This window comes from Anopheles moucheti, chromosome 2 (genome assembly GCF_943734755.1).
Source record: "Anopheles moucheti chromosome 2, idAnoMoucSN_F20_07, whole genome shotgun sequence".
Lineage (NCBI taxonomy): Eukaryota > Metazoa > Arthropoda > Insecta > Diptera > Culicidae > Anopheles > Anopheles moucheti.
Window position 1 is genome coordinate 48633355 of NC_069140.1, and position 13139 is coordinate 48646493.

The 13139-nt window shown below is 42.3% G+C and overlaps 1 protein-coding gene across 1 annotated transcript; it reads right to left on the bottom strand.

The window, feature by feature from the left end:
* Positions 1-854: 854 nt before the first annotated feature.
* On the bottom strand, positions 855-3566 carry LOC128298075 (histone acetyltransferase KAT6B-like). The gene has a single exon (XM_053033807.1). It carries the CDS (start codon positions 3564-3566, stop codon positions 855-857), a length of 2712 nt encoding a protein of 903 aa, XP_052889767.1.
* Between the last annotated feature and the right edge of the window lie 9573 nt (positions 3567-13139).

Consider the following 13139-nt stretch of genomic DNA (forward strand, 5'->3'; position numbering starts at 1 on the left):
CGTTTGGTATGATTTTTGTTTAGTAGTCCGTTTTTAAGATTATATGGAAAAATTAAACATTGACATTGAAACGTGAACATCGGATGATTGCACATGTTACGCCGAGTGACATTGAGCGATTGCAGTGCACGATAGGGAGAGAGATGAGGACAAAAAAAACAGCGTTAAGAGCATTGCTATCAGCGAACAAATTCTCAATAAAGCACACGGTTCGCTAGATTGCAAATCTAGATTTAAAAAAAAAACCCAGAGGTAGAGGAAGAGAAATTTTCGATTTTTCACCACCGCAGAGTCCATAAACTACTGCTGACACTTGCTGGCACACTGACAAACCAGAACAAATAGCGAATGTGCACGTGTGCGTGTGCATGTGTACACATTATCGTGTCCTGGAAGTATGTCCGTCCATTTATCTACCCTTGAAAAGGGCGCCATCACGACGGTTGCAATGTCTGCAGCTCCGGAAATGAATGGTGTGTGTGTGTGTGTATGTGTGTGTGTGTGCCCGCAGGTTGCCAACAACCTCACCGGTACCTACCGAGGGGCACTATATTCACGCACGGCAACATTCTAAAGCGAATCATGCGTTGCCAAGAAGCCCGATATGAAGAAGTCGGTGCCAATGAAAAATTGATCTCGGAAATGGCAACGCCCGTTGCAAACTGGAAGAAACTGGTGGAAACAGTCGTTGGTGAAGGGCACAAAATTTATTTGCAATACTCATGAGTGCGTTGTTTTTTACTTTTTTTTTTACAGGTATTTATTTTCCATCACAGTTGGCTGGAACGTCCACAAGCATATTCCACCAGCAGGTCCTGCACGCTGCATACAGGTAGAGCAAAATACAGCAAACACTAAATGGTGCTGGGTAATGATTTACCCAACAAGGTTAACATTATATTTGGCTCTGCACAGACCCCGTCTACACTTGCTGTGTTTCTACGCGTACATCGAACCGACTCTGGACATTTCACTCTTTCCTCATCCCACCGAAGAATGGGGATACCATCATGGGCCGCGTCCTTCTCGCACATGTCACCATCTGCTGATCTTCGCCCACGCTCGGCCGTGACGTCCAACCGCAGCCGTTTCGGTTCCGTTTCCTCAAAGCTGATGATTCTCTTGCGACATCTCGTCAAGTCGACCGTCCCGTTGCGCCCGCGGGTTGTTTTGGGTGTGCCAAATCGACCGCAACTATCACCGTTCGTATCCACCGGCGCCATTATTCGACTGCCACCGTCATCCTGGTGGCGGAACGGGGCGATCGGTGTAAAGCCGCTCCCCGCGTTCTTTTCGGGCGATGACTTATGCAGTTCACTTTTTGGCGTGCCCATAAACGCTTCCACACTGTCCAGCGAAATGTCCTCACCATCGCTCGGCAGCAACAACGATCGCTCGCCGGTTTCAACCTTCAACGGGACCAACACAATGAACGGTAACTTACACCCGGCAGCAGACGAATGCGTCAGCAGGTTGGTGTTTTTAACGGACGGCACTGTGCTGGGCAGTGGATGTGATCTTCGGTGTGTTTTCGGAGTTCCAGTCGTAAGTGAGAGAGACAAATCAAATACCGTGTCACTATACTTTCTCGATCGAAACCTTGTCCTGCCCGTGCTTGTTATCGTGTTATAGTGCTCCACGCTCGATTGCTCCGATTTTACCTCCAGCTGCGGTAATGTTCGAACATTTGCATTATCCTTACAATGTTGTACGACCCTTATTTCATCCTTTTTTGAGTGGTGTGATTCCTGTTCCACCGGAGCGGTGACCTCTTCTCGTCTATTGGACAACTCGTGCATAAACTGCTTCATTACATTGCTCAGGCGCAGATTGGGTATCCAGCGGAGACAAATTTCGCGCAACTCAATGCCTTTCCTTGAAGTCACACCACGCTGATGGTGTTGTTCCACCCGACGCCAGTCGATGCAGATGAAGGGACGATTGGTGCGTATGCAACCGGTACGCTCAACCCGGTACCGGATGAAACCAAGCTTCCGCAGTGCCGTTACAATGTCGCTAACGATCATACCCGTTTCCTGTGATGCTTTCGCTAACGTGAACGATTCGCCACGGTTGATATAAAAGTAGTCAAGCAACACCGAGCACCAGTACTGCTGGTACGAAACCCGCCCCAGATCGGACAGCGGCCGTTCGGGTGTACCGGGCTTACGTTCCACACGGCTCAACATGTAGCTGAAATCGATCAAAAGCCGCCCATAGCCCTGCCGTTGATACTGCGGCATCGTGAGAATGCAGGACACATTGTAGTTCTGCTGGTTGTACCTTTCCTTCGAGAAATACCCCACCAGATGGTGTCCGAGTCGGTCGCGCATCGTTAGGATGTAGAACAGAAACGGTTCCACGTCGAAGTAGAGCGTTTTGTGATCGAGGAACAGCTTCGCCAGCAGGCACAAACTTTGGCAGTACAGCTTCTGCTCGTTTCCATCCACCTCGAACACCGAAATAGCACCATCGCGATAGATCTCCCATCCGGGCGGATGTCGCAGCGAGCAGGTACGCTGATGATGATCGAGCTCATCGTTGGTCTTCAGGTACTTCAAGCAAAATTCGCACATGTACAGCACCTTCAGCTTGGCGTACTCCTGCGGAAATGGGCTCGAGTACCACGTTTCGATGACGTACCGGCCTAGCCGTATGGCTTCCGGGGTGCGCTTCAGATTATTCTCCTCCAGATTGGATCGCATGCGAAGCACCTCTCGGAACGCGTCCAAATCATCTTCCGTCACACGGTCACCCAGCTTAAGTCTCATTGCTTCGATGCGTCCGTCTATCAGCTCACCTTCGGTCGGTTGAGCGCGGATTAAACGTGTGCCAGTCTTCGTACGTTCCACGCCATCTTTTTGATCGGAAATGGTTGGATGGCACTGTTGGACTTTCTCAGCCGAGTCTTCGTAGCGTTCGTACTGGATACACTTCACACAGCACCAGCTTTCCCGAAGCATCCGTTCGCCACTTTGCACGGGTGGGTTCATGCATTGGAGGTGAAACTTGCGACTACATCCGCCACATTCGACAAGACACTGTGCCGCACGACTGATACTTTCGTCCATGGTGTTGCATCCATCACACGCTTTACATTCGGCACAGAACCACCGATTTCCAGACGATACCAGCTGGGAAAGCGACATCACAGCTTCCGAACCGCTCAGCCTGTTCGCACAACTATCATGCAGCGAGATCCCACAGCGATCACACGAACTCATCGGTTCCGGTTTGTACCCATTGGGGCCCTTTAAAGTCGGCTTTAAACACTCGATACAAAGTACGTTCGAAAGGGAGTTTAGTTGTTGTGCATGCGCGCCGGAACATTTTACTGCGCGGTAGATCGTTTTGCCGTGTCGCGCTATTGTCCTAACCGCACCACCCTCAATTGCTTCCGTCAGCCGGCCGGCAACGGTATCCTCGTGGAACATGTGCCGTTTTCGTATTGCACCACATATGCGCTTAAAAGTAGCAGCCTGCTTTTGTTGCTTTATCGAAGAAATTGCTTGCAGAATCCATTCCCGCCACACTTCCGCACTTATATGGTTCACTTTTTCGGGCATGGTTTGTCAACACGCGGCAAGGAAAGCTGAAAAACAGACTGAGCGTGTTAACAGCGTGGAACTGCCTTAAATATAGCTTAGCACATCTATACCTGTGTTATGAACTGAGGTATATTTGTCCATGGAAGGTAATATTTATTTAGCCATTAACGATTAGCATTTGTTCGAACGTGCAACAAACCCTCCCAGTTATCCGTTAACACATGTTCATATCTATAAGAGATGCTAGAAATACCCGGCTCAGTACGCGCTATGTGACCTAGAATCGGTTGGTCTAGAATGAGAGAAACATAGAATGTACTTCTAATTACCTAAGATATATCAAGGAATCTTACTAGAACCCTTTACCCGTTATCCAAAACATAAAATGGGTATAAAATTGGTTTTTCTCTAAACTTCTTGTTCCATTACCCGTCCGTGTCCCTAAAAACACCAATTCCCCCAAGTGTGTACATATAGACCGAGGAACTTACCATATGAATTTTTATTTTTTAACCATACACAAAATCCGTACGCGTTGTACCGAAATCAAAACTCAAACATTACTCGTATTAAGTGTGAAATTCTGAAGGAAAAAGTAAAATAGCTATTCTAAAATTACTCATTTCTCAATCCATTGCGTACCCGTTTTTTTTTCGTCCACTCTGGTTTTATTTCCTTCTGTCACTGAACTGTCAATTTTAGCTTGACTGACAGTTATGTTTCGTTTACGTTTATATGCTATGTTTGGTTGCTGGAGTTTAACCGCTACAAACTTTATTGCGTTAAGCAAATGATGAATTATTTCACCACGAACACACACACTCAAACATAATTGACCTTTGGAAGGAAAATGTGTTCAAGTGTCTTAACAAAACCAAACAAAAAAAAATCCCGATTTTTTTCTTTCCAATTACTTAAGCAGACCTGCAAAAACTTGTGAACTCAGGTTCATAGTTCGTACTATGCTAAACTTAATAAGCACGAGCGTAGTCTATTATCTGTATCGGTAAATGTAGCTACGATGTGATACAAAGTTTCTGTGGCAGATTGGCGTGACGTTTTAAAGACACCTAACCTAAATTGCAGATAGTTGCATGCGGGAAAGTTTTGAAATGTGTTGGACACTTACCGTAACCAGCGCTGCAGGGCACTTACGCTGCAGGGCATAGTGGAAAAGTTTACTGTAACTCACGTGATGTATTACTTTGATTCGAATATTCTATTCTTTTAAAATTCTATCAGAGTCGCATTTTATTGAACAGTGAATATTTACAGTAGCCGCTACTAAGGATTTCACCGGGTGAGGCAACTGCGTCGTAACAGATAACCATGTTTTAGAGAGACTATAGTCTCTCCCTTTGGGTCTATAATCCCTATAAGCAATCTCGTCATCATCATTATCATCATCGTCATCGTCATTACCATGTTTTGCTAATATTCTTTTTATTGAGATCCATTTCTTCAATCATATTTCATCTGCCAAGCTCAAAGTTCTTGACTCCCATGAATGCACATTTCATTTCCTGCTCAGTCTTCATTGCGGCACAACTCTCGCACAGTTCTTTCACCTGGCTTTGCCCTATCAGTGACAAAAAAATATTAATTAAAAAAATACTAACATATAATGCTGCTTCTAAACAGACGAACCACGTCTCAACGTCTTCGGAATCGAAATCCGGAAAGTTAATTTTTGTGTGCGTAACGGCGATCTGGGTTGCTTCCTCTTTCGGCTTGGTGTCGATCGTTGTCTCGGGCATTTTAGCAAAACTAAGAGTGCGGTAACCTACGCGTACACGGGGTGATAATTATCGCGGCACACTTAATAACGTGACGGTTCTATGAGACAAAAGGAATCTTTCGCGGTTTCGGTCGTTCACTACGCGGTATTCTCGTGCAGGAATTCACTTCTTCGGATGTTTGTTCAATCGAACGGTCGGGGTCACCAGTTTGGAGGATCGATGGTAGCGGAAAATGTGTCCTTCGGATGATGTGATATACGTACGTGCTATCGGTTCGCTGGTCAAGAAGCAAGAGAGCTAATTTTTATTCTATCACATAAATCTGTGACATCGCGAATCTGCGCATAACGCTAGGGTCACGCAGATAATTTATACTCGCGAGTTGAGTGTTCCTATTTACGCTTGCATGCAATATGCAGTGGGCTGCTACATACCTTACATTAAAATGGTCCACTGCAATATCAAACTAAAAATTGGGGTTTAAATGAACTATTCACTGGTGATATATAAAGTTAACTTTTAAAATTTAACTACTACCAATGAATAAAATCGGCCCAAGTCTGGTGCTAAGCTTCATTCAAACGTTCGACTATAATTTTTTATTTATTTTCTAATTCGATTTTAATGTTTTAACTGATTTAACTCGGTGCCAACATAGCCCGCACCCTTACTATAAAATTAAGTCTGGTCTGGTCTGGGTCTTAAAATTAATATTTCAATAGCAAAGCTTAGCATTAGGATAACTAACATATTTTAACTCCAAGCCGTGTACACTACTGTACTGTAATCTAAGAACAGTCAAGACAAACTTAAATTAGTAGTGCATCTTTTTAATTTAAAATTATATAAAAAAATGTTGAAGTGTTGGGAATTATTGAGTTTTTTAAATTAATTTTTACTTTAAAGCAGCGAAAATGCGAAATTGCTTGAGAATTACGAAAGCCATGGGGATTTTATATTTTAACTAGCGAGATTTTACTGTTTAATACATTAGATGAGCAGAACATGTTAATAAATATTGAACGTGATTGTTCAATGTTAACATAAATAAACGATCATTGATTATAATGAGAGCTTTGAAAGAACTTCTATAAAACTAAACATAGATTAAATGTATTGTAAGTTTGCCACAAAAACTGAATTAAAATAAAAAAAAACCCACCAACCCAGTCCTCAACGTGCATAGATGATCTTCATTTACTTTATTTATCCGTAGCTGAAGCCGTCGGTCCACCGTACGAGACATTGCTCGTCGTGGTATTTGGTAACGCTCTTGTTCTGCATAGTACCGACACCGCTACCAATTCACCAACAGTAATTATTAATTAGGTTTTAAGAATGCTTTCATTCAAAAACATTTCAAACATCACACAATACCGTCTACTGTACGGTGTTTCGATCACCTTAATCGGATATTCGTTCATTCATAAGAAAACAAAACTTCAACGCTCCACAATTACAAGGACCGTCTCCAGCCGCAAAGAAACCCCCAGAGGAAAAGCGGAATCGGCTACAGGAAGAAGACTAAAAAAAACCAAATCCAACCAATCGGAACGGATTTGAATATTGGATGAGAAAATAATTACTCTGTCGCAAGCGACCGTTTTCGTCCATTCATAATTGTATGCGGAACAAAAATGAATTGAAAGGCAACTGGCAGCCGTACCGGTTGGCTGGAAGCATGCGATTACGCTGCTGTACGATGTACCGCCAAGATGTACGTTTTGCCCAAGTTCCTTGGTGTTCGTTTGGAATGGTGTCTCGGCACTACCACGAGACAGCAAAATAGATACGGTAGAACGAAAAATACAATGACAAGCAACAATAATCCCTGTCAGTATAGCAGAACTGCCATCGGCTATCGCAGTAGTTTCACTTAGCGGAACTCCCTCCTGGGAACCATTCCCCCGGTACAAACGCCCGTTTATTCTTCCTCCGACGGTATGAAGATTCTTGTTCTGTTTCTTACTTTATTTGATATTATTTTTCTGCCTGCCTTACGGTGACGCTCTAGACGTACTTCAAGTGCCTGGCGAGCATATTTCATTTCTTCCCCGTCATGAATAATTGCAAAGCTGCTTTGCCTTTAATATGGCTGCAGGGAGATGACGTTGCTCCTACTGCGGCGATACATCGATCGCAACAGGAAGTCGAAGCAGTATGATGGAAAAGTTCAGTTTGAGCTTTCCACCGTTTGCGTATCGAAACCAATCAAGTGGAAACTTTTGGCGGTGCTTCGGACCCCCTTCACCGGTTTCAAACATTTCCCAACCGCGTGCAGGTAAGTAAAGAGCTCGGAAAATGGAGTAGAAATTGGCTGCCGGTATGCCGGTTGCACCCCAAAAACCACGATACTGCGATAAGGATATACAGGGTTGATACACCGGCCGGACAAGGACAGCGAAAAGCTCTTTAATGTCGTTACGGTTCGCATGCACTACTTTGGCTTTGTTGGCCTTTTCACGGTTCACTATTTCCTCGAAGTCAATGGTGCTAATACCGTGCCCATTAACGATCTGCCGAGCCCATGGACAGCAAGTAAAACGAAAAAAAAAACGCAAACCTCGTATCGGGTTACCAGCTAGCAAAGGGAATGGGCGTGGAAGCAACCGGCAACGATCCTGCAAATGAATCCTTAATAATTATCCGCGAAAGCTGATTGTATTTTAATTATTTCAACGCGATGTCGGGCTCTGATAGGCACAGCCGGGTATCCATTATCTTCCTCGGTGGCGATAACGAGCTTAATATACGCAAAAGAAAAACACAAACACAAACGCAAACAAGTAAGAAATTAAATTGTCACAATTTATTCTATAACGGCCCACCCACCTAGAGCCAAACCAGGCGGCTGTAACGAGCTAAAAAAAAAAACACTACCTAGAATCTCAATTAAATTGCGTATATACGCTGTAAAATGGCTGCTTGTTATTGTTCCACAGGCAAACCATGACAAACGTTGTGGTTGGATGCATGTGTTTTTGTGCCTGCTTGTATCGCATTTACAAGCGATAATTGAATTTATGGAGAAACCTCCAATGGACGCGTAGCACCTTTCAATTGGCCACCCGATTGGCGCTGTTTGCGAAGATATCGACCTGTTGCTTTCGAACGCGTAAAGCAAGCCCGCTGCACATTATGCCTCCGGCACGGTAACACAACCACAGCAGCGGGAGCACCGATGTGGCTGCCGGATGCGATGAAGTTGAATTGTTAAGGCCGATATTATCGGGTATTGCTTCCGTGTCGTACGGATGCGTACATGATGCGAGGAGATTAAATTTCTTAACTGAGTTTGTTGTCGCACCTAAGTGAATCGCCGCTGTATAACGCACGTGCCGTAATGGAAAGTGTAGCACGACGTTGCTGTGCTGCTCGCTGCACCAGGTTACAGGGCTGCTGACGGATGGTCGGAGCTGATGATCACCAAACCGAGCGACAGGCGATGGAATGATGGGTCCTCAGGACGGTTCGGGCAACGGCAAAAACGTGTAGTGAAATACACTTTATCTTAATCAAATTCAATTTCTACCGGTGCCATGCAGCGCTAATGTTATTTGCGATGTAACGGACGATAACTGCTCGTCTGTGCGAAAGTAACACACGAGGGGGCACTCAGTGGGAGCGGGAAAAGGGAAAAGGAATTTAAATCGTGCAGTTTTGCAGCTTAACCGGCAGGCGGCAGAGCACCATCACCGTTTGAAATGCTGTGGAAGTTTCACTAGTTGCATCCCTCCACCTAGCATCCAAGCACTGGAGACATCAGTGAGTTATGTGTGGTTCAAAAGTTTCCCCCTTTTTGCTGCTTGGTAAACTGTTGTAATTTTATTTTGTGATTACGTCATTCAAAGGTTTAACATATACAAGCAGGCAATATACCACTTTAAACAACTCCGGTAAACAATTACTTGAGGTAATGAAAGGTTTCTTATATGGCAGCATAACGCAAGCGACCGTGACAACAATCGCTGCACATGACATCGCAACGGTCAGACACAACAGGCACAACATAGGCAAAATGAAATGCAAGCACATGGTATCACTAGGGAAGCGCAGAATAACACACAAACTAGCAAAAAGCAGTACCAGCATAATATGATCCGGCGCGCATAAACGTGCCCTGGAATGGATTTCCATAATGGTTTGATACGTTCACTAACGTTTCTTCGGTAACAAAAAAGGAGCTTCGTATTATGATCTTCCATTCAATTACACCTGATGCGATTGTCGTGTATGGCGTTAGATGCGGTAGAGATATCAAGAGTTTTGCGATTGCTGCCATTGTCGCATGCGTAGCACTATCATAAAGCATTGTAACATAAAGCAGAAATGCTCTACTTGCAAGAAAAAACAAACGTTGAAAGCAGCAAAATCGATATGGCTGTTAATAAAGAATTCAATCCACCGGGACAACGCGGAATGGTGGTGCAAAACCGCACCGAACGAAAAGGACAATATCAATTTTTCATACAAACATCACAACCGTGCATGTTTCCGCTCGGGAAACTTTGTGTTGTGTGTAGATTTTTTGGGATTCTTGTCTGATGCGGTCAATAGTTGAATGTGCGTCCAGCGGCGGGTTTATCGGTAAGCAAACTAAGCAATTGCGGGGGGCCTCGAGCAGAGGGGGGGCCTCGAGCTGAGACAGGCCGAGAGTTGAGGATTTACCTTTTTCAGCAAGCGGGTTAAGCAAAAATTGGAGTAAGCATGCTACGGGTATGCAGGTAAAATCCAAGATAATTTTATAAGACAAAGTCTACTGATCTACTGTACTAAGAATGCCCCGATCTTGGGCTATACCATTCTTCGCACAGGAGGCGAGCACAGCAAATGTGTGCACATCTAAAAAAAAACGCCACCCTTAAGCAGTTTTTGTACCCTGCGCAAACCATTCCCTTAACCTTGTAGGCAATTTTGCTGCTCAAAACTGTGCTAGTGCCGTGAAATAGTTTATTTTCATTCAAAACTTATATACATGTCTCTCTTCTTCCACACACCGTTGGAACAAATAACAAATTATATAGTTTCTATATAAGTTATCGATGAATTCAGAAATGACTTTGAAACGGTTGTGAAGCAATCAACCGAACTTAGTGGATTGCTATTTGAAGCGATGGATACTGACGATGAGAGGAATCGATAAAGAACAAAACAATTAATGACGAATGATAACATGATGGAGGAATAAAAAATAACATAGAATGTGTTTATTTTAAATTTATCTTTTGCTGTAATTTGTGATCACATACTATTTTAGTATGTATGAATCTGTTTTAAAACCGTTCAGTGCATTATTTCATTGCAATATGAATATTCAACGCAGATCCCAGTCGTTGGAATCGTTAAAAAGAACATAAAATGATGATATTGATGTACAAATGGTAGGTGATGAATTAAAACATTACTTACATTTCATGAAAGATAAGGACACAATTTAAAGTTCAGAAGTAAACATTCAGGCAATTTTTATTTATTTATTTAATTTATATCATGACGGCAATGCCGTATTTTCAAACATTCAGGCAATGCATAAAATAACAAAACAAATGTCACGCACTTTCCTAAACAATGAGACATTATTGAAAATTTTCTTAACCATCCCAATGTCAAATGCTTCAGCGGAAAGATCGTTCTCCACTTTAAAACGTGCAAAATCATATTTGAGGAATACACTAGGAGCAGAAAAGCTAAACAATTTAGCACTTTTGTATGTAGAGCAAGATTTATTAAATCAACTAGATACAGAGACAATTATTCAGGAATTCGCCATTAGCAAAGTCAGGCGCAAAAATATTTAGCTCATATTTATAGAAAAGTATAATAATTGATACATAATTAAATACAGTTGCAAATGAACCCCAAAACAGACTAGAATCAAATTTTATTCTTTTTCTTTAAACGCAAATTTAAGCTTGAAAAAAATAAAATCAATAAGTTTAACCAAAATGGAATATTTGAATTAAATTAAAGAAAAAAATGAACTACAGGTATTTTCCATCTTTTTCTAATAAAACGTAAGCTATATGTAATAATGAAAGCATATTTATTAGGGGGTTAGCCCTAACCTAACCCTAACCCTAAAACTATTGTTGCTTAGGGCCTTCGCAGTCCTAAATACGCCACTGTATGCGTCTGTAGATTGGGTTTCCACCCAAATCACCCAAATTGATAGGCTTGAAAGAATATAAATCGCATGTTACCATAAGTCGGTTTCCGTGGATAAATCAATCGGAACTCCCACCTTATGGGTCTCGTTGTTTGCCGTATTATGCCAACGACACAATGTAACTGTGATCTGAAACGTTTAAAACCTGGTTTTATATCGTCGATGTGTCCATTAACCAGACCAATTTTGTTCGTAATTGAAGTGAGCTGTGCTTTGAAGAATGGAACAAGATAATTTGACAACTGTATGTAAACTACGGAAGCCGAATACCAAAAATAATAATAATAATAATAATAATAATAATAATAATAATAATAATAATAATAATAATAATAATAATAATAATAGGAAGAAGCAGAAGAAACCCACAACAGGGAGGATGCACAGTCGCACAGCTCTTTTTGCACTCGTAGCTCGTATTGATTTAATGCGAATGCCGTATGAAAGGATTCGGTTGCTTTTCCCCACATGCGGTGGTGAACGTACCAGCTGGAAATGCACACCAGTTGCTTCGTTAGTAGACGACACGGTTCCACCAACTGAAGAAAGGTTGTTTTCGTCTGTGCGCTTATTGAAATTGGAATAAAGCAAAATGGCTACTCGTGGCTAACGGAAGGGGAGTGGTTGATTGATCCGGGTGGAAATCAAGTTTTCTGTTTCTGGAGAAAGAAAAAAAAAGCACGGTAGAATTGGTGGACGCCTGGTCGGGCGGAGCGGAAACACATTCGATGGGAAATGTCGCAAGTCAGTGGTAAACGATGAAAAGTTGTTTTGAACGATGCATGCTCATACCATACCAGGATCGTTATCCTTTGCCGTGTGTGAATCGTAGCCATGGCCGTACCTATGGCGATAGATGCTGGGTAGATACAAACGTTCCTTCTCAAAAGCACAGCAATCATACGACAACAATCGTAAGTTAACGGTAGACACTTTCGAAACTAGTTGTTGCAAGTTCAGAACGACACATGCAACTTTGGCCGATTCAATAATAACCACTAGAGTTTGGTAGTATGGCAGTAGGTTTCCAGTTCCATCATGATGCTTTGGTACGGAAATAGTTCTTCGTTTCTATTTAGCGATATGAAGTATGAATATTTGCTGCAAGCAAACAAAAACGGAGCAAAATTCATTTCGCAAATCTAACTATGCAAACGAAACATCTAATAATACTTTACATATAATTTACTTTTATACCGGAGTGAGCTATATAATCACAACGTTGAGTTTCATTAAAAAGTTTTCCGGATTCGCATTCAACGCACAACGATCTGTCAAAGAACTGTAAACTTTTAGTGATGCTTCAGACAGAGGTTCATTTATGTCTATGTCAAAAAGAGAACTAAAAGAAGCAGTAGGCCTATCAGCTCTGCCTAAGGAACAAGGATGTAGAGGAGTTAAAAGAACCAGCAAACAAATGATTAAATCCACCATTCATAACATATACTCCACAATTACTTCATTGCATGAAAACTATAAGAATTAAATAATTCAATACCCTAATACTAAATTTTAAACCCCAGTTCTACTGTGATAGTATATATATAGTTGAAAAAGCACTCAACAATTTAATGGCGAAGAATGGCGAAGTAATCCAAACGAAAACGTTAAATATAGGTGTTAACAAACAGGAAACGAAACTCAGAAACTGCTAAAACAAATATAAACATGCACTACATAATTACT